This window comes from Cololabis saira, chromosome 1 (assembly GCF_033807715.1).
Source record: "Cololabis saira isolate AMF1-May2022 chromosome 1, fColSai1.1, whole genome shotgun sequence".
NCBI classification, from domain to species: Eukaryota; Metazoa; Chordata; class Actinopteri; order Beloniformes; family Belonidae; genus Cololabis; species Cololabis saira.
The window spans coordinates 13515400-13538345 of record NC_084587.1 but is presented as its reverse complement, the minus strand read 5'-3'; the positions used below and the strand labels follow the sequence as shown (position 1 = coordinate 13538345).

Here is a 22946-nt window from a genome sequence, read left to right as displayed (position 1 = left end):
TTTAGTTCAAATGTTGAAACTTCTTCATGAATTGAAGAAAACATGTAAGAAATTACTTTTTTTGGTAAATGAAGCTGTAACTGTGGCTATAGAAACATATTACTGAACTTTTACTGTAGGCATACCAGAAAATGACTTTTTGGAGAAAAAAAAGTATGCAGACAATCAACTGCTTCTGTAATCACCTCTGATACTGAAGTGTGGGCTACACTGATTGGTAGTTGGCTGTAAAATACACCTGGAAAAAGTATCGGGTCCACAAACATTTTGACAGTCAGTACATTTACATGCACTAACAGAAAGTCAAATTGTTGCCTTAATCTGACCGATATCAAATTTTTAAAAGCCATGTATACAACTTAGTCGGGCTGTTTCGAACCGAACTGAAGCTCTTGAGATTGAGCTATTAGTGGCAGATAATGCCGTCCTAATTCGAGTTGTCCTTAGCTACATTGTTCCTAATAAGTTGATTTAGATGTTGATGTAAGCGCACTGAGTGACTGAATTTGTATGATTTCATAGCCACAGTGGATTTGACAAAAAGCAGGTAACATGTTTTTTTTAGAGTTTAGACTAATAATTCAGTAAATTGAACAAGAATGAATAAGATTAACCATACATAAATGAGAGTTATTTGTACAATTTTCTTAATTTCATAGATTAAAGGCAACTGAAATGGTCATCAGTCCAATCACCCCCCTCTTCATCTCATAATGTTGAATGTCTGTTCTTCAATCCCCAAGTCAGCCACCTGCTATAAATGTGCAGACCATAATTGCAGCCGGCAGGTCTGAGGATCACACTGAGTTAAAGAGTTAAACAACCACACACTCACTCCTGCAGTGAATTTAAAATCACCAATGAGTTTAATAAGCATATTTTTGAAGGGCAGGGAGAAGCTAAAGTGATGCTTGTGAAAAAGCAAACCAGGCAGCCTAGTCATGATACACTGTAAACTTAAGCTGCAGTCATTTCATTATTCCAACTAAGTGAACCTTTAAAATATGCTGATTTTACTTAGCACTGCACTGGCATTTCAGTTCAACCTACGTCACTTTTGTTCCATAAGCTGAAAACATTCTCTAATACATTCTTTTTACAGGAAACGATGTACAACAAAACAAGTCCAGCAAGTTATGTCACAGACTCCGTCAAAAAAGCAGACTTTCTTGCAGCTCTTTATAAACCACAGCCAGTCCGAGCTCTCTGCTTTCATCCTTTGACTCAGAGGTGTCAGTTGTACTCTCCTTTCTGTGTCAACCTGGTCCCTTTCTCTGTGTAGGCTGGGAACATAAGAATATTTTTGCAAGTCAGACTTTTCGGAGGTAAGAAAAAAACTTTTTTCTCTCGGTTCACAGCTGAAGATTTTTAACATCAATTATGAGAATTTACATGTATTTACCAAATTATTTACCATATTGGAAAAGGCGGTTGATGACAAACTACAATTTAATTTTTCTTATTCTTATTCTTATTATGTTTATTAAGTTAGGGTTTTCAAATGTGAGTTTCGAATTGATGGTTGTCAGGTTTGCTCAAGGGGATTTGAACTGATGATTGATTGATTTTACATGTAATTTATGCACTCTATGCTTTTTTCATCCAGTTTCCAGATGCTATATTAATTATTGTGTGATACGAAAAAATGCACCTACAAAAAAATAAATAAATACATTGCAAGACATTCATAAAATAAAATTCTTATTTATTATTTCAAAGGCAGTAAAGCATATATCATTTTCTTTTAGCATTGGTAGATTCCTTGGCTTGTCAGGGTGTGGCTCTTCTCTGAGCATTGGTTCTTGTAACGGCAGCTGCCTTCATTCAGAGACTTGTGGATGGACTTATAATTGGGGGAAATATGTAGAAACAAATGATTCTGAAGATGGATAATGGATATCCGCCCTTTAAGATCAAAGCCTTCCTGGCTTTGTCAGATGAATATTACTTCTAGATTCTTAAGGAATTTTCAGAAGGTTTTCTCAGTGTACTTATCTTTTAATTATATCACCTAGAGTCCATGAAAGAAATTCACTGTTGGAATCCAACTCAGACTTTTTTCCAATTGTTTGGTCAGCTCTTGTGAGTAAATATTAATATGGACTGAAATATAGGTGGAGAGAGAGTGGTGAATAATGGTAGCGAACAGTGGTATCGGAGAAGTTCCCTTGAAAGAAATATAGTGAAAACGAAATGGTTAAATGATTTGCGTAGAATCTGAGGCTACAGAAATGGTTGTTTGGAAAAATTCTTAAATTCTTTCTTTTTTTAAATTTTTTATCCCGATTTTTCAGCTACCAGTTGCATCACCATGCCCCTTTAAAATTCTTAACTTCTTAGTGGGTGGATCCACCTGTGGTGGAATCCTGACTGGCAGCCGTGGTTTGACAGTTTTGTCAGATAAGCAACATGTTTCACAAACTTGTCGTTCTGGATTGTTGGCATACCTAAATCTGAACATTTAACTGAGAATTTCCCGGAGTGCAGTAAATCCTTATTCACATGTCTGCTGTGAGTTAATAGTTAGTCAGTGAAGATCAAAATGTGATTACACTTTGATTACATGCAACTACAAAAATGCAACATTTATGTGACAGAGTATCAATCAATCAATCAATCAATCAATCAATTTTGCATAGTTCAGTGTATTTTTGAAAGGTATTTATTGTTGTATAATCAACAGGCAGCCGACTTTCGGAGGATGGGACCCATTTTATCTCTTCTCCTATTAGCAGGTATTTGTTTAGTGTATGCATTTCTGTGTGTGTGTGTGTGTGTGTGTGTGTGTGTGTGTGTGTGTGTGTGTGTGTGTGTGTGTGTGTGTGTGTGTGTGTGTGTGTGTGTGTGTGTGTGTGTGTGTGTGTGTGCGTGTGCTTCTATAATAGTGAGTAACTATGATTGAAAACTTCAGATAATAATTTGATAATTCATTGGTCATATTTGTATCTACAGGACTAATCGGATCAACATTTGCTCAAACTTCAACTACAATAGCCACAGCCACAACAATATCAGCAGGTAACCTTCAGAAGCTGCAAGAGTCAAGATTGTGAATTTAGATTGTTATCGTGAAATTATAATTTTGGATTTGTGATACTATGAAATATGCTTTCAAGGAGTCAAATATTTTTTGAGGGATCAAGGAAGTATGAAATTCTAGAAAATAGCATGTCATTTAGAAATCCCAAAAAGCATTTAATGTCATCAAAAACATCATACAGCAGGCTCATCCATCTAAACATAGATATGAATGTGTTGCATTGTAATTCACCATATCTGCCACCAGATGGTAGTTTTGATTCAGCAAACTGTATAGTCCAAATAGTCCATGTCAAAGGGCAATGTTTGGAGTGCAAAGGATTTAGATCCATTGACACAGGTCAACCAGTCATAACAAATTAAGAGTTTTTAAATAACGATTCCTAAATAACTATAAAAAAAACTACATTTCCATCAAGGGCAGACGTGTGTTAGGTAAATCTAAAGCAAGCATCTTCACCAAAGACATTGAACACAGGGTTTGCTGGTTTTAACGAAAAAACACACATTATTTTAATCTTGATGAGTGCAAATTCATAAAATATTGTAATTTTTTATAAAGAACTGTCATTCATACTTAATGAATGCTGCTAATGCCAATCCAAAGGAAAAACATGAGGAAAAAGACTTCCATTGCATAGTATGTTTTCTATGCTATGTGTTGCATATAACAGTAACACAAACCCAAGCAACTTCAATATCCATCAACTCAATATCTATACCAACCAGTTCAATTGTGATCAACCAAACTACAACCAAAGTTACAATAGGTAACACATTATCATCACAACTGAACGATTCAGCTCAACCATTCAGTCAGCCAACAAGTTATAGCTGACATCCCTACAAAGTAAATTATGTTGTCATTATGTCATGTGTAACTGACATTTGCATGAACTCCATTAACAGCCAACATAACAACAACACCTGTTGATGTAAACTCTACAAGTTCAACAACAGTCAGCGACAACTCAACCGTAGCTACAACTGCCAGCACAACTGAAGGTAAAGTTGTCCAGAGGTGTCAGATAAAAAAGTTAGAGATAACTAACATCCCTACAAAGTAAATCATGTTGTCATTACATCTTATGTAACTGACATTTGCACAAACTCTATTAACAGCCAACATAACAGCAACACCTGGAGATGGAAACTCTACAAGTTCAACAACAGTTAGCGACAACTCAACCGTAGCTACAACTGCCAGCACAACTGAAGGTAAAGTTGTCCAGAGGTGTCAGATAAAAAAGTTAGAGATAACTAACATCCTTACAAAGTAAATTATGTTGTCATTATGTCATGTGTAACTGACATTTGCATGAACTCCATTAACAGCCAACATAACAACAACACCTGTTGATGTAAACTCTACAAGTTCAACAACAGTTGGCGACAACTCAACCGTAGCTACAGCTGCCAGCACAACTGAAGGTAAAGTTGTCCAGAGGTGTCAGATAAAAAAGTTAGAGATAACTAACATCCTTACAAAGTAAATTATGTTGTCATTATGTCATATGTAACTGACATTTGCATGAACTCCATTAACAGCCAACATAACAACAACACCTGTTGATGTAAACTCTACAATTTCAACAACAGTTGGCGACAACTCAACCTTAGCTACAGCTACCAGCACAACTGAAGGTAAAGTTGTCCAGAGGTGTCAGATAAAAAAGTTAGAGATAACTAACATCCTTACAAAGTAAATTATGTTGTCATTATGTCATGTGTAACTGACATTTGCACAAACTCTATTAACAGCCAACATAACAGCAACACCTGGAGATGGAAACTCTACAAGTTCACCAACAGTTGGCGACAACTCAACCTTAGCTACAACTGCCAGCACAACTTCAGGTAAATTTTCCAGAGCAGTCTGATAAAAAGGTTATAGATAAATAAAGTCCTTATGAAGTGAATTATGTTGTCATTATGTCATGTGTAACTGACATTTGCATGAACTCCATTAACAGCCAACATAACAACAACACCTGTTGATGTAAACTCTACAAGTTCAACAACAGTTGGCGACAACTCAACCGTAGCTACAGCTGCCAGCACAACTGCAGGTAAAGTTGTCCAAAGGTGTCAGATAAAAAAAGTTAAGAGATATCTAACATCCCTACTAAGTAAATCATGTTGTCATTATCTCATGTGTAACTCACATTTGCACAAACTCCATTAACAGCCAACATAACAGCAACACCTGGAGATGGAAACTCTACAAGTTCACCAATAGTTGGCGACAACTCAACCTTAGCTACAACTGCCAGCACAACTGAAGGTAAAGTTGTCCAGAGCAGTCAGATAAAAAAGTTAGAGATAACTAACATCCTTACAAAGTAAATTATGTTGTCATTATGTCATGTGTAACTGACATTTGCACAAACTCTATTAACAGCCAACATAACAGCAACACCTGGAGATGGAAACTCTACAAGTTCACCAACAGTTGGCGACAACTCAACCTTAGCTACAACTGCCAGCACAACTTCAGGTACATTTTTCCAGAGCAGTCTGATAAAAAGGTTATAGATAAATAAAGTCCTTATGAAGTGAATTATGTTGTCATTACGTCTTATGTAACTGACATTTGCATGAACTCCATTAACAGCAAACATAACAGCAACACCTGGAGATGGAAACTCTACAAGTTCAACAACAGTTGGCGACAACTCAACCGTAGCTACAGCTGCCAGCACAACTGCAGGTAAAGTTGTCCAAAGGTGTCAGATAAAAAAGTTAGAGATATCTAACATCCCTACTAAGTAAATCATGTTGTCATTATCTCATGTGTAACTCACATTTGCACAAACTCCATTAACAGCCAACATAACAGCAACACCTGGAGATGGAAACTCTACAAGTTCACCAACAGTTGGCGACAACTCAACCTTAGCTACAACTGCCACCACAACTTCAGGTACATTTTTCCAGGGCAGTCAGTTTAAACATTTAGAGATAACTAACATAGTTACAGTGCCCTATTGTATCTGTAGTATTGAATTATGATTTCAACTTGTGCATTCAACCCCCTTAACAGGTATGGGCATGACACAACCTTCTCATGGTTGCTCCATTTTTTTTTAACCATGTTTAATCAAACAGATCAAATAATTTTTACCTAAAGGATTATAATGATGAGTTTACCACTGCTTATACATGTGGACTTTTCCAAATGAAAGCACGTGGTGTTTATAGTAACTGACATTTCTGACAGAAATGTTTCATCTGGTGAGCGAAATGATTGACAAAATGATTTCATCACATGACCTAATATAATTATCTATGAACATAACTTCACCAACATGTCATCTTCAACAGTCACCATGACTTCACTGCCAGTCAACACAACCACAGTACCACAGAATACAACATCATCAGCAGTCAATACAACATCACCACCAGTCAATACAACCTCACCACCAGTCAACATGACATCACAAGCAGTTAATACAACAACACCACCAGTCAACATGACATCACAACCAGCCAACACGACCTCACCAGCAGTCAATACAACCTCACCACCAGCCAACACGACCTCACCAGCAGTCAATGCAACTTCACTACCGGTCAACATGACCTCATCACCAGTTACCATGTCTTCACCAACAGTCAATGCAACCTCTCCACCAGCCAACACGACCTCACCAGCAGGCCATACAACATCACCACCAGTCAACACGACACTACCAGCAGTCAATACAACCTCACCACCAGCCAACACGACTTCACCAGCAGGCCATACAACATCATCCCCAGTCACCATGTCTTCACCAGCAGTCAATGCAACATCACCATCATCCAACATGACCTCACCAGCAGTCAATGCAACTTCACTACCGGTCAACATGACCTCATCACCAGTCACCATGTCTTCCCCAGCAGTCAATGCAACTTCCCCACCATCCAACATGACCTCACCAGCACTCAATACAACCTCACCACCACCAACATCCACCATGTCCTCACCAGGTAATGTTTTGTCTCCAACAGTCAATTTATCAATGCTATTAATCTTCCTTACTTTAGGATTCTGTAACCTTGTATCGTTTTGTTTTTCTTGTCTTTCTTCGACGTGATGTTTTGACATCTTTCTTAAGAGGTTTTTAGGGTTAGATCCCGCTATTATCGCCGGATGATGAACGCGTGTTTAACGCATGTCGGGTAATATAAATGAAAGTTGTGGTATTTGCAAGCCTGGTGCTGAAGGCGAGTTGAGGGGACAGAAAGCGACTCGGAAAGTGTTATCCGCGGAACATGTCGTAAGATGTGTGAGGGTGTAGAATGACATATTATGACGAATTATTATTTCAACTTGTGCATTCAACCCCCTTAACAGGTATGAACATGACACAACCTTCCCATGGTTGCTCCATTTTTTTAACCATTTTTAATCAAACAGATAAAATAATTTATTTTTACCCTAGTCATAAAGGATTATAATGATGAGTTTACCACTGCTTATACATGTGGACTTTTCCAAATGAAAGCACGTGGTGTTTATAGTAACTGACATTTCTGAGAGAAATGTTTCCTCTGATGAGCAAAATGATTGACAAAATGATTTCATCACATGACCTAATATATTTATCTATGAACATAACTTCACTAATATGTCATCTTCAACAGTCACCATGACTTCACTGCCAGTCAACACAACCACAGTACCACAGAATACAACATCACCACCAGTCAACATGACATCACCAGCAGTCAATACAACATCACCACCAGTCAACACGACCTCACCAGCAGGCCATACAACATCATCCCCAGTCACCATGTCTTCACCAGCAGTCAATGCAACATCACCATCATCCAACATGACCTCACCAGCAGTCAATGCAACTTCACTACCGGTCAACATGACCTCATCACCAGTCACCATGTCTTCCCCAGCAGTCAATGCAACTTCCCCACCATCCAACATGACCTCACCAGCACTCAATACTACCTCACCACCACCAACATCCACCATGTCCTCACCAGGTAATCTTTTGTCTCCAACAGTCAATTTATCAATGTTATTAATCTTCCTTACTTTAGGATTCTGTAACCTTGTATCGTTTTGTTTTTCTTGTCTTTCTTCGACGTGATGTTTCGACATCTTTCTTAAGAGGTTTTTAGGGTTAGATCCTGCTATTATCGCTGGATGATGAACGTGTTTTTAACGCATGTCGGGTAATATAAATGCAAGGTGTGGTATTTGCAACCCTGAAGGCGAGTTGAGGGGACAGAAGGCGACTCGGAAGGTGTTATCCGCGGAACATGTCGTAAGATGTGTGGGGGTGTAGAATGACATATTATGACAAATTATTATTTCAACTTGTGCATTCAACCCCCTTAACAGGTATGGACATGACACAACCTTCCCATGGTTGCTCCATTTTTTTAACCATTTTTAATCAAACAGATAAAATAATCTTTTATTACCTTATTCATAAAGGATTATAATGATGAGTTTACCACTGCTTATACATGTGGACCTTTCCAAATGAAAGCACTTGGTGTTTATAGTAACTGACATTTCTGAGAGAAATGTTTCCTCTGATGAGCAAAAAGATCGACAAAATTATTTCATCACATGACCTAATATAATTATCTATGAACATAACTTCACCAACATGTCATCTTCAACAGTCACCATGACTTCACTGCCAGTCAACACAACCACAGTACCACAGAATACAACATCACCACCAGTCAACATGACATCACCAGCAGCTCATACAACCTCACCACCAGCCAACATGACCTCACCAGCAGGCCATACAACATCACCACCAGTCAACATGACCTCACCAGCAGTCAATACAACCTCACCACCAGCCAACACGACTTCACCAGCAGGCCATACAACATCACTCCCCGTCAATATGACCTCATCACCAGTTACCATGTCTTCACCAACAGTCAATGCAACCTCACCACTAGCCAACACGACTTCACCAGCAGGCCATACAACCTCACCACCAGCCAACATGACATCACCAGCAGTCAATGCAACATCACTCCCCGTCAATATGACCTCATCACCAGTTACCATGACATCACCAACAGTCAATGCAACCTCACCACCAGCCAACACGACTTCACCAGCAGGCCATACAACATCACTCCCCGTCAATATGACCTCATCACCAGTTACCATGTCTTCACCAACAGTCAATGCAACCTCACCACTAGCCAACACGACTTCACCAGCAGGCCATACAACCTCACCACCAGCCAACATGACATCACCAGCAGTCAATGCAACATCACTCCCCGTCAATATGACCTCATCACCAGTTACCATGACATCACCAACAGTCAATGCAACCTCACCACTAGCCAACATGACCTCACCAGCAGGCCATACAACATCATCCCCAGTCACCATGTCTTCCCCAGCAGTCAATGCAACTTCCCCAACATCCAACATGACCTCACCAGTACTCAATACTACCTCACCACCACCAACATCCACCATGTCCTCACCAGGTAATCTTTTGTCTCCAACAGTCAATTGTTCAATGCTATTAATCTTCCTTACTTTAGGATTCTGTAACCTTGTATCATTTTGTTTTTTTCTTGTCTTCGACGTGATGTTTTGACATCTTTCCTAAGGTGTTTTTAAGTTAGATCCCACTATTATCACCGGATGATGAACGTGTGTTTAATGCATGTCGGGTAATATAAACGCAAGATGTGGTATTTCCCACCCTGGGCCTGAAGGCGAGTTGAGGGGACAGAAGGCGACTCGGAAGGTGTTATCCGCGGAACATGTCGTAAGATGTGTGGGGGTGGAGAATAACTTTTTATCCCTACATCAGCAGGATGATATGCTCTGAAAGACAGGTGTAATTTTCAAAACGAGGACGGATGAACATCGGGATGATAGTGTTTTGGCTGGGATTTGCTTCTTACAAAGCCCCGGTATAATTTTAAAGGGGCTTTAGTCTAGCAGTATATTTCTCTTTACAGCCTTCTTCTTTTGTATATACTTATTATAAATTTGAGAAACAACTGTGTAAAACCAACACAATGTCTTGTGTTACCTCTCTTGAAATCTATAATCCATTCAGTTGATTTAAACATCATTCACATAGTTGTTGGATATAATTTCCAGCGTGAATGCTTGATTTTGAAGTATTATTTTAATTTGAAAATAAATATGTTAGAACATGTGAGGTTGCAACTTAAACAGTTACACCACTAAAATGACAAAAAAAATTAAAATACATTTGTTCACGATAAAAAGTAGTGTTTTAAAGTTAACAATCTAGGTATGCAGTTGTCAGCAACAGTTTGTGCACTTAACATTTAAAAGATTATATCTATTTTATGTTTTTCTTATAGGTACTATAAGCACTTCCACTCCAGTGGGAACATCGGTGCACATGACAACCACAGCCACTACTACGCCACCTACAACCACAACCCCTGCGCCACCACCAGAGCCTAAAATTGAATTAGAATTCAGAATGACCAGAAACTTCACTACAGCGCTTACAGACTCATCTTCCCCAGAGTTCAAAGAGTTAGAACAAGAAGTCACCACTCAGGTCAGTTTGAATTTCCAATCTATATTTAGCTTTTTGTCTTTGCACATATTCCATATACCGGTAATTTTGAAACAACAAAGGTTTCTTTAAAAACCAGTTCATGACATTATGATACTATATAAAACTCTCAATATAACACTTATGGAAACTATTTCAATAACAGCATTAACTTAAAGTGAATATTATAATTATATAAAACACCAGGCATGACAAAACTGCTTTTTTAAGATGTGTGTTTTCAAATATGACTTCAATTTCTTAAGTCAAATAAGTGAACATGAGAAATTCTACAAAGTTTCAGACAGAAATGAATGTCAATATAAAAGAAAGACTTGAGTATACAGAAAAGGACAAAACATGATCACATTATATATACTCCTGTCCAGTTATCATCTTACTACACAAATAATTTGCCATTATTCTTATTTTCTTATGTTTGTTTTCATGAAACTCTTAACAGCTGGACAACGTTTACAAAGCACAATTCGGACCCAGCTTCAACCGAACTGTCATCAGGGGTTTCAGGTAAAAATATGATGTCTGCTCTGAGAGTTAAAAAAAACAACACTAGTTTAGTTGTAGGCTAATTATCCTTGTCTATTCATTGAAATGTAGAAAAATCATTTATTTCATTTTGATTTGTTTGTTATCATTTAATTTGCCTTATATAAAAAGTATTACAAAACCATGCTGAAACTTTCATTTCTATTTACCACATTTAATTTTGTCTAAGATTCTTAATCACACAATAATGAAAACAATACCACAAAATGAATGATCAAATATTTCTGTTGCAGTCAAGGATCAGTTGTAGTCGATGCTGAGCTGATATTCAATAATGTGACCACATTACCAAATACAAATTCTGTGGCTGACACGTTGAAGAATGCTACCAACTCTGGAGACTTGTCTCTTGGTGTAAACACCACTTCTATTAAAGCTGAAGGTAGGGCTTTATACAAACTGTACAATTTCAGATTTTATGAATTATTAGAAAGTCACTGTTTCGGTTCTCATTTTCAGTGGTTGTGCCAGAAGTGGATCCAACCACAGTTGCACCTTCAACAACTGTGCATTCAACCCCCTTAACAGGTATGAACATGACACAACCTTCCCATGGTTGCTCCATTTTTTTTAAAACCATGTTTAATCAAACAGATACAAATATATATTTTCACTTTATTCATAAAGGATTATAATACTAAGTTTACCACTGCTTCTCGATGTCACATTTTCCAAATAAAAGCACTGTGTTTATGCACAATAGGATTTCTGAAATGTTTCTTTTAATCAACTTGATCAAAAAGCTTATATCATTATCTGTGAACAGTGGTTACATCCTCATCACCATTCAACATGACTTCACTGCCAGTCAACACAACCACAGTACCACAGAATACAACATCACCACCAGTCAACATGACATCACCACCAGTCAATACGACATCACCAGCAGTCAATACAACATCACCACCAGTCAATATGACATCACCACCAGTCAACATGACATCACCAGCAGTCAATACAACATCACCACCAGTCAATATGACATCACCACCAGTCAATATGACATCACCACCAGTCAACATGACATCACCAGCAGTCAATACAACATCACCAGTAGTCGACATGACATCACCAGCAGTCAATACAACATCACCACCAGTCAATACAACATCACCACCAGTCAATACAACATCACCACCAGTCAACATGACATCACCACCAGTCAATACAACATCACCACCAGTCAACATGACCTCACCAGCAGTCAATACAACATCACCACCAGTCAATGCAACATCACTCCCCGTCAATATGACCTCATCACCAGTTACCATGTCTTCACCAACAGTCAATACAACATCACCAGCAGTCAATACAACATCACCACCAGTCAACATGACATCACCAGCAGTCAATACAACATCACCACCAGTCAATGCAACATCACTCCCCGTCAATATGACCTCATCACCAGTTACCATGTCTTCACCAACAGTCAATACAACATCACCAGTAGTCAATACAACATCACCAGTAGTCAATACAACATCACCACCAGTCAACATGACATCACCAGCAGTCAATACAACATCACCACCAGTCAACATGACATCACCAGCAGTCAATACAACATCACCACCGGTCAACACAACCTCACCAGCAGTCAATGCAACATCACTCCCCGTCAATATGACCTCACCACCAGTCACCATGTCTTCACCAACAGTCAATGCAACCTCACCATCATCCAACATGACCTCACCACCAGTCAATGTAACTTCACTACCGGTCAACATGACCTCATCACCAGTCACCATGTCTTCCCCAGCAGGCCATACAACATCATCCCCAGTCACCATGTCTTCCCCAGCAGTCAATGCAACTTCCCCACCATCCAACATGACCTCACCAGCACTCAATACAACCTCAGCACCACCAACATCCACCATGTCCTCACCAGGTAATCTTTTGTCTCCAACAGTCAATTTATCAATGCTATTAATCTTCCTTACTTTAGGATTCTGTAACTTTGTATCGTTTTGTTTTTCTTATCTTTCTTCAACGTCATGTTTTGACATCTTTCTTAAGGTGTTTTTAGGTTAGATCCTTCTATTATCGCCGGATGATGAACGAGTGTTTAATGCATGTCGGGTAATAATAAATGCAAGGTGTGGTATTTCCCACCCTGGGCCTGAAGGCGAGTTGAGGGGACAGAAGGCGAGTCGGAAGGTGTTATCCGTGGAACATGTCATAAGATGTGTGGGGGTGGAGAATAACTTTTTATCCCTACATCAGCAGGATGATATGCTCTGTTAGACAGGTGTAATTTTCAAAATGTGGACGGATGAACATCGGAATGAGAGTTTTTTTGGCTGGGTTTTGCTTCTTGCAAAGCCCCGGTTCGAATATTAAAGGGTCTTTAGTCTAGCAGTATATTTCTCTTTACAGCCTTCTTCTTTTGTATGTACTTATTCTAAATTTGAGAAGCAACTGTGTAAAATCAACACAATGTCCTGTGTTACCTCTCTTTAAATCTATAATCCATTCAGTTAATTTAAACATCATTCACATAGTTGTTGGATATAATTTCAAGTGTGAATGCTTGATTTTGAAGTATTATTTTAACTTGACCAGCAGTCAATGCAACACCACTCCCAGTAAATATGACCTCATCACCAGTTACCATGTTTTTATCAGCTGTCAATACAACCTCACCACCAGCCAACATGACTTCACCAGCAGGCCTTACAACATCATCACCAGTCAACATGACCTCACCAGCAGTCAATGCAACCTCAGGACCACCAACATCCACCATGTCCTCACCAGGTAATCCTTTGTCTCCAACAGTCAATGTATCAATGCTATTAATCTTACTTACTTTAGGATTCTGTAACCTTGTATCATTTTTTTTTCTTGTCTTTCTTTGACGTGATGTTTTGACATTTTTCTTAAGGTGTTTTTAGGTTAGATCCTGCTATTATCGCCAGATGATGAACGTGTGTTTAATGCATGTCGGGTAATATAAACGCAAGGTGTGGTATTTGCAACCCTGGGCCTGAAGGCGAGTTGAGGGGAAAGAAGGCGAGTCGAAAGGTGTTATCTGTGGCACATGTCGTAAGATGTGTGGGGGTGTAGAATAACTTTTTATCCCTACATCAGCAGGATGATATGATCTGTTAGACAGGTGTAATTTTCAAAATGAGGACGAATGAACATCAGAATGAGAGTTTTTTGGCTGGGTTTTTCTTCTTGCAAAGCCCCGGTTCAAATATTAAAGGGGCTTTAGTCTAGCAGTATATTTCTCTTTACAGCCTTCTTCTTTGGTATGTACTTATTTTAAATTTGAGAACCAACTGTGTAAAACTAACACAATGTCTTGTGTTACCTCTCTTTAAATCTATAATCCATTCAGTTGATTTAAACATCATTCACACAGTTGTTGGATATAATTTCAAGCATGAATGCTTGATTTTGAAAGTATTAACTTGACCAGCAGTCAATGCAACATCACTCCCCATCAATATGAACTCATCACCAGTTACCATGTTTTTATCAGCAGTCAATACAACATCACCACCAGTCAACATGACATCACCAGCAGTCAATACAACATCACCACCAGTCAATACAACATCACCATCATCCAACATGACCTCTCCAGCAGTCAATACAACTTCACTACCGGTCAACATGACCTCATCACCAGTCACCATGTCTTCACCAGCAGTCAATGCAACTTCACTGCCGGTCAACATGACCTCATCACCAGTCACCATGTCTTCACCAGCAGTCAATGCAACATCATCACCAGTCACCATGTCTTCCCCAGCAGTCAATGCAACATCACCTCCATCCAACATGACCTCACCAGCAGTCAATGCAACTTCACTGCCGGTCAACATGACCACATCACCAGTCACCATGTCTTCCCCAGCAGTCAATGCAACATCACCTCCATCCAACATGACCTCACCAGCACTCAATACAACCTCAGCACCACCAACATCCACCATGTCCTCACCAGGTAATCTTTTGTCTTCAACAGTCGATTTATCAATGCTATTAATCTTCCTTACCTTAGGATGCGATAACCTTGCTTAGTTTTATGTTTTTTTGTCTTTGTTTCTTTTGACATCTTTCTGACTCTACCAGAATATTTCTCTTTTACAGCCTTTCTTCTTTTGTATGTACTTGTTTTAAATGTGAGAAGCAACTTTGTAAAACCAAAACAATGTCTTGTGTTACCATTTCTTGAAATCTATAGTCCATTCAGTTCATTAAAACATCATTCACACAGGTGTTTCATATAACTTCAAGCTTGAATGCTTGATTTTGAAGTATTATTTTAACTTAAAAATAAATATGTTAGAACATGTGAGGTTGCAACTTAAACAGTTACACCACTAAAATGACAAAAAAAATTTAAATATATTTGTTCACTATAAAAAGTAGTGTTTTAAAATGAACAATCTGTATGCAGTTGTCAGCAACAGTTTGTGCACTTAACATTTAAAAGATTATATCTATTTTATGTTTTTCTTATAGGTACTATAAGCACTTCCACTCCAGTGGGAACATCGGTGCCCCTGACAACCACAGCCACTACTACGCCACCTACAACCACAACCCCTGCGCCACCACCAGAGCCTATAATTGAATTAGAATTCAGAATGATCCAAAACTTCACTACAGAGCTTGCAAACTCATCTTCCCCAGAGTTCAAAGCGTTAGAACAAGAAGTCACCACTCAGGTCAGTTTGAATTTCCAATCTATATTTAGCTTTTTGTCTTTGCACATATTCCATATAATTTTGAAATGACAAAGCTTTCTTTAAAAACCAGTTCATGAGATTATGACACTATATAAAACTCGTATAATATAATACGTATGGAAACTATTTAAATCACAGTATTTTCTTAAAGTGAATATTATAACGATATAAAACACTAGACATGACCAAACTGCTTTTTGAAGGTGTGATTTTTCATATTTGACTTCAATTTCTCAGGAGAAAATGCAAATAACTGAACAGGAGAAATTCTACAACGTTTCAGACAGAAATGAATGTCAATATAAAAAAAATATTTGAGTATACAGAAAAGGACAAAATGTTTGGAAGATCATATCACATTATATATACTCCTGTCCAGTTATCATCTTACTACACAAAAAATTTGCCATTTTTCTTATTTTATTATGTTTGCTTTCATGAAACTCTCAACAGCTGGACACCGTTTACAAAGAACAATTCGGACCCCTTTTCAATCGGACTGTCATCAAGAGTTTCAGGTAAAGATATGAAACTGCTTGCACTGATTTTTTTTAAAACACTTGTTTGCAACACTTTTCCTTTACTGTTCATTGAAATGTATAGACATTATTTATTTCATTTGGATTCGTCTGTTATCATTGCTTACCAAATATATAAAGTATTAGAAACAATATTCAGTTTCTATTTACCCCTTTTCAGTTTGTCTTAATCACACAATGATAACAACAATACCACAAAATGAATAATCAAATATTTCTGTTGCAGCCAAGGATCAGTTATAGTCGATGCTGAGCTGATATTCAATAACGTGACCACATTACCAAATACAAGTTCTGTGGCTGAGACGTTGAAGAATGCTACCACCTCTGGAAATTTTACTCTCAATGTGAACACAACTTCTATCAAAGCTGAAGGTAGGGCTTTATACAAACTGTAGAATGTCAGATTTTATGAATTATTAGAAAGTCACTTACTTACTGCTCATTTTCAGTGGTTGTGCCAAAAGTGGATCCAACCACAGCTGCACCTTCAACAACTGTGCATTCAACCTCCTTAACAGGTATGAGCATGACACAACCTTCCAAATGGTTGCTCCATTTTTTTAAAACCATGTATCAAACAGATACAATTATATATTTTTACTTTATTCATAAAGGATTATAATACTAAGTTTACCACTGCTTCTCGATGTCACATTTTCCAAATGAAAGCACTGTGTTTATGCACAATTGGATTTCTGAAATGTTTCTTTTAATCAACTTAGTCAAAAAGCTTATATCATTATCTGTGAACAGTGGTTACATCCTCATCACCATTCAACATGACTTCACTGCCAGTCAACACAACCACAGTACCACAGAATACAACATCACCACCAGTCAACATGACATCACCAGCAGTCAATACAACATCACCACCAGTCAATACAACATCACCACCAGTCAACATGACATCACCACCAGTCAACATGACATCACCACCAGTCAATACAACATCACCACCAGTCAATACAACCTCACCACCAGTCAATACAACCTCACCACCAGTCAATACAACATCACCACCAGTCAACGTGACCTCACCAGCAGTCAATACAACCTCACCAGCAGTCAACGTGACCTCACCAGCAGTCAATACAACATCACCACCAGTCAATACAACATCACCACCAGTCAATACAACATCACCAGCAGTCAACATGACCTCACCAGCAGTCAATACAACATCACCACCAGTCAACATGACCTCACCAGCAGTCAATACAACATCACCACCAGTCAACGTGACCTCACCAGCAGTCAATACAACATCACCACCAGTCAATACAACATCACCACCAGTCAACATGACCTCACCAGCAGTCAATACAACATCACCACCAGTCAACATGACCTCACCACCAGTCAATACAACATCACCACCACTCAACGTGACATCACCAGCAGTCAATGCAACATCACCACCAGTCAACGTGACATCACCAGCAGTCAATACAACATCACCACCAGTCAACATGACATCACCAGCAGTCAACGTGACCTCACCAGCAGTCAATACAACATCACCACCAGTCAACGTGACATCACCAGCAGTCAATGCAACATCACCACCAGTCAACGTGACATCACCAGCAGTCAATACAACATCACCACCAGTCAACATGACATCACCAGCAGTCAACATGACCTCACCAGCAGTCAATACAACATCACCACCAGTCAACATGACATCACCACCAGTCAACATGACCTCACCAGCAGCCAATACAACATCACCACCAGTCAACACAACCTCACCAGCAGTCAATGCAACATCACCACCCATCAACATGACCTCACCAGCAGCCAATACAACATCACCACCAGTCAACATTACATCACCACCAGTCAATACAACATTACCACCAGTCAACATGACCTCACCAGCAGTCAATACAACATCACCACCAGTCAATACAACATTACCACCAGTCAACATGACCTCACCAGCAGCCAATACAACATCACCACCAGTCAACATGACATCACCACCAGCCAGTACCACATCACCACCAGTCAACATGACCTCACCGGCAGCCAATACAACATCCCCACCAGTCAACATGACATCACCTGCAGCCAATACAACATCACCACCGGTCAACATGACCTCATCACCAGTCACCATGTCTTCACCAGCAGTCAATGCAACTTCACTAGCACTTAATACAACTTTACAGCCAGTTAATACAACTTCATCATCAATCAGTGTTACTTCACCAGGTAATGCAATGTCTCTACTTACCAATACTAGAGTACTTAATAGTTCAACTTATTTCATTTATTTTATGTAATAGGGTATCACTAAGACTTGTCTCATTGTAAACTTGTAAAAAATGCAATACCCAGTAAAATTCTAATTGACTGCTGTGTCATATAACCCCCCGCCAGCAACTACCATTACCACAGCTCCAAGCACTATAACCACAGACGCATCAACCAATCCACCTACATCCAGTGAGGGAGCCCTGGATCTTACATTTAGTCTGAATCAAAGCTTTTCAGACACCCTCAAAAATAAGACCTCGGCAGACTTTCAACAATTGGCGGCAACAGTAATTGCTGAGGTAAGATTTCCATATTGTGCATTATGGTATCATAACAAAGAGGTATTTTTTTCAATGTAATTACATTTTTAGCAACCTTTAAATCATTTCAAAACGATTCTGGATATAAATTTGATTATTAGACACAATTAATATGATGAAAATGCTATATTGATGTAGCTGCAATATTTTTCATTCCCTGTGTTGCTCCAATTGCCACTATGAATATTAAAAAAGGACTCATATTTTAGTTTTAGCTTTTGGTATAAACAGAGTAAAACATGTATTTGTTTCCTTTCAGGTAAACAGAATATGTAGAGCGCTCTTTGGAGACAGTTTCCTGCGCTCCCTTGTAAATGAATTCAGGTAAGGGTAAATTATAGTCACATTTTTTTTTTCAAGATGTGACCGAGCCTTTCTTTTCAAATCAATATGTTTTTCTCTTGATTGCATGATAGGAGTGGTTCGGTGGTTACAGACATGACTCTAGTGTTCAGAAACAGCACATCAGTTCCCCCAACAAGCAATGCAACTTCACAAATTGGCAGTGAACTCACCAACTCATCCGCATTAAATGTTACAGATGGCTCTGTGAATGCAAGTAAGTATAAAAAGAAAACATAATGAATATGTTTATCAAAGTCAATTCATCAAATACATATTACAGTATTATATTTATTGATAACTGTTGCTCCTAATGTGACAACAGCTACTTCAGCCCCTACCACGGCAGCTGCCACAACTGCAGCCCCTGCCACAACTGCAGCCAATGCCACAACTGCAGCCAATGCCACAACTGCAGCCCCTGCCACAACTGCAGCCAATGCCACAACTGCAGCCAATGCCACAACTGCAGCCCCTGCCACAACTGCAGCCAATGCCACAACTGCAGCCAATGCCACAACTGCAGCCCCTGCCACAACTGCAGCCAATGCCACAACTGCAGCCCCTACCACGGCAGCTGCCACAACTGCAGCCCCTGCCACAACTGCAGCCCCTGCCACAACTGCAGCCCCTGCCACAACTGCGGCCCCTGCCACAACTGCAGCCCCTACCACGACAACAACCGCAACTACGGCAGCAACAACCACAGCATCAACAAATCCTCCTGCCTCTGGTGAGGGAACCCTGGGTCTTAAATTCAGACTCGACCAAACATTTACGCCAGATCTTGCCAATAGATCTTCAGAGGCTTTCAAGGTTCTAGCTGTAACTGTGATCAATGAGGTAAGTTCTCAGTACAGTATAACCATCTCATCTAACATAAACCGTGTTACTGCAAATTCATTCATTGATTTTTGGCTGTGATCTGGTATTTGTAAGCATTTAACAGTATGTTTGTCTTTCAGATAAACAGGGTGGCCACGAAAAACTTTGGGTCCGATTTCCTTCGCTCCATCGTTAATTCATTCACGTAAGACTAGATTACAGTCATTGAACAGAAATTTTTGAACATTAGTCATGTTCTTGCTTTTATAAGTGCCCCCTTCTGCATTTATGACTGTAGGGCAGGATCCGTGGCTTCCGACATGACAGTTGTGTATAGAAGTCAAAACTCGGTTCCATCAACAACCGATGCACTAACAGTGTTCAGCAGGGAACTCGCCAGTTCTTCTGTTCTAAAGGTCATAACCGGGAGCGTGTCTACAGGTAAGCTGATACGGACTTAAACACATTTTATTTTCATACTGCAGACAGTTGGGAGACAGTTGTTGCTTTGTAAATCTATACTCAATGAAATAATTCAATGTAAAACAAATGTTTAGTTACATTTTCCTTTTTAAAATAGTATGTTGTCTTAGTGAGAAGAAAAGAATGATATTAATACATCGACCATTTCTAAAATTTCAGAGCAAGCAGCATCATCAGGCGGTCCCCCTCAACCCACCATGGGCACATTGGCAATGATTTCACTAACAATCCTGGCTTTGGCACAGATGCTGATCAGTTTGTAGTACCTGAGAAAGAGACACTGACTTGACCAGTATCTTTACTTTTGCTGTGCTATTAAATGTGCAACAATGTACCAACAAATGAAAAAGACATAACATATGCACAATGACATTTACCAATACACCAACTGGTAAAAAGATGTGCGATGTGTGTGAAATATTAATAGAATCTTACAGTATTTTCTGAATTTAATATCCTACTTTATTTAATGTAATGTAACCAATCGTTTTGCTTTTATGCTATAAAAAAATAAAGATTGAAGTAGTTGAGTTTATTGCGGTATTGTTAACAAATAAGGAGATTGCTATGTACTATAATGTATTTATTTCTTATTAAAAGGCCTGATGTGACAAGCAATATACAATTTATCATTATAAACTACAGAGTAGTGAAAGCATGAGAAGGAAGAAGTGTGCATTTAATGGTGCAGTGTAAAAGTTGAGAGAATTGAGGTTAAATGATCTTGATGCAGGCAGCACGGTGGCTTGGTGGTTGAAGGTTCGACTCCCTGGCCCGGCAGGGTCTTTCTGTGTGGAGTTTGCATGTTCTGCCCATGCTTGCGTGGGTTCCCTCCGGTTACTCCGGCTTCCTCCCACATTCCAAAAACATGCATACTAGGTTCATTGAAGATTCCAAATTGCCTGTAGGTGTGAGTGTGCGTGGGTCTGGTTGTGGCGACCTGTCCAGGGTGGACCCCTGCCTCTCGCCTGCAATGAGCTGGGATAGGCTCCAGCAGACCCCCGTGACCCTGCAAAGGATATAGATAATGGATGGATGGATGGATGATCTTGATGCTGGAGATCATTAAAATTCCATCTGAGATCATTTATGTTTCAGTTTTCTACTATCATTTTGTAACCTATATTTGTAATTGCCATAACTACCCTTTACAACTGTAAGCAACTGGTATGTTGCCATGGGAGAGTCCTGTTAAGAAAGCTGTTAGCATTTAACTCTCAAACGTGTTGTTTTTCAAAGAACACCCAGTGTAAAGTGAATATTGTAAGATGTGCACTACTTTAACATGAGCTCTTGGATACTAGTCTAAGTTTTCTAAGTACTATTTACATGATTGTAATTTTGAAATATTTTCTTAATTGATTAACAGCTTACACTGAATACTTTCTTATTGTGTTTACAAAAAGGAAAATGCAAAACTGTATTGTTATCAACAAAATAATAAAATGTTACTTTTGAAATATTTGTGTTAGCGTTTGATTTAAAAAAAAAAAAAAAGGTTTTTGTTTTTGCCAAGTTTCAATCCATGGTGAAAGAAAAAAACCCAAGATGTGCACGCTATATATAGAGGGTATGCATTGACGTCACATTCCCACTGGACCACGACCCCTTACTCGCACTGAGTGGCAAAAATGGCTGCAACTAGTAGGGGAAACTGTGGAAAAGACGGGATAACAGCCGATTATCGGCTTAAATTAAAGCCAGTTGGACTTGACAGTGACAGTTACCCGAAGAACCAGTGGTCCATGGACATTAATATTTGGCCACCAATCGAGTTTCTTGCTAAATCTATGTGTACAGTCGATGGCACAACAGCTCTTTCCCATTTTAGATGTTTTCGAGTGCTGAAACTAAAAGTCTACGCTGCCACTCAGTCTTTCTGCCACTCAGTGGGCATAACCTACTGTGAAGTCGCATCTGTGACGTCATGCGCATTCCCTCTACATACATGTATACACTTTTTTCCCTCCAGTTCTGCAGCACCGCTTAAAAGCCCAACGTCCTGAACGACCACAGGCGATTTTTCTTTCTTTCAGTGTGAATCCCCGGTTAGACTGGTTGCAGTCAAGCGCCAACAATCTTACTTCTGCGTTGACTCTGATGCTAAACTAAGTTTTGTTGCAGTTCCTCCACTGGCCAAAACAGCCTGGCTCCATAAGCGAGTCAACCTCCATTGATCTCCATGTCAATATGTCCAACTTTTTTTTTTTTTATTGGTATAAAAACGTATAAAGGTTACATCAAAAGGTACCATAACATGTACATTATGTGTTCACATTAAGAATTTACAAAGTA

The 22946-nt window shown here is 39.1% G+C and overlaps 1 protein-coding gene across 28 annotated transcripts; it reads left to right on the top strand.

The window, feature by feature from the left end:
* Positions 1 to 1170: 1170 nt before the first annotated feature.
* LOC133460811 (mucin-2-like) lies at positions 1171 to 22111 on the top strand. Of its 28 annotated transcripts, none has more exons than XM_061741686.1 (35): positions 1171 to 1325; positions 2684 to 2735; positions 2953 to 3018; positions 3949 to 4044; positions 4162 to 4257; positions 4375 to 4470; positions 4588 to 4683; positions 4801 to 4896; positions 5013 to 5108; positions 5228 to 5323; positions 5441 to 5536; positions 5654 to 5749; positions 5867 to 5962; positions 6658 to 7017; positions 7675 to 8034; positions 10387 to 10592; positions 11053 to 11117; positions 11390 to 11538; positions 11616 to 11684; positions 12931 to 13059; positions 13797 to 13928; positions 14659 to 14797; positions 14861 to 15126; positions 15648 to 15853; positions 16328 to 16392; positions 16640 to 16788; positions 16866 to 16934; positions 17170 to 18636; positions 18805 to 18980; positions 19261 to 19325; positions 19418 to 19560; positions 19669 to 20186; positions 20309 to 20373; positions 20467 to 20609; positions 20811 to 22111. In XM_061741686.1, exons 2-35 carry the CDS (start codon positions 2702 to 2704, stop codon positions 20912 to 20914), a joined length of 6105 nt encoding a protein of 2034 aa, XP_061597670.1. In that variant the 5' UTR covers positions 1171 to 1325; positions 2684 to 2701; the 3' UTR covers positions 20915 to 22111. The 28 variants fall into 28 exon arrangements, with proteins under 28 accessions (XP_061597670.1, XP_061598370.1, XP_061597610.1 ...); XM_061742386.1 differs by lacking the exon at positions 14659 to 14797 and adding an exon at positions 14827 to 14860 and having other exon boundaries at positions 12928 to 13059; positions 14903 to 15126; XM_061741626.1 differs by having other exon boundaries at positions 12928 to 13059; positions 14662 to 14797.
* The last annotated feature ends 835 nt before the right edge of the window (positions 22112 to 22946 follow it).

Coding starts and splice junctions, on each gene's coding strand:
- LOC133460811 (XM_061741605.1), top strand. CDS start 2,702: ATGGGACCCATTTTATCTCTTCTCCTATTAGCAG. Junction 7,018..7,674: donor ATCCACCATGTCCTCACCAG/GTAATGTTTTGT, acceptor CATCTTCAACAG/TCACCATGACTTCACTGCCA. Junction 19,326..19,417: donor TCCCTTGTAAATGAATTCAG/GTAAGGGTAAAT, acceptor ATTGCATGATAG/GAGTGGTTCGGTGGTTACAG.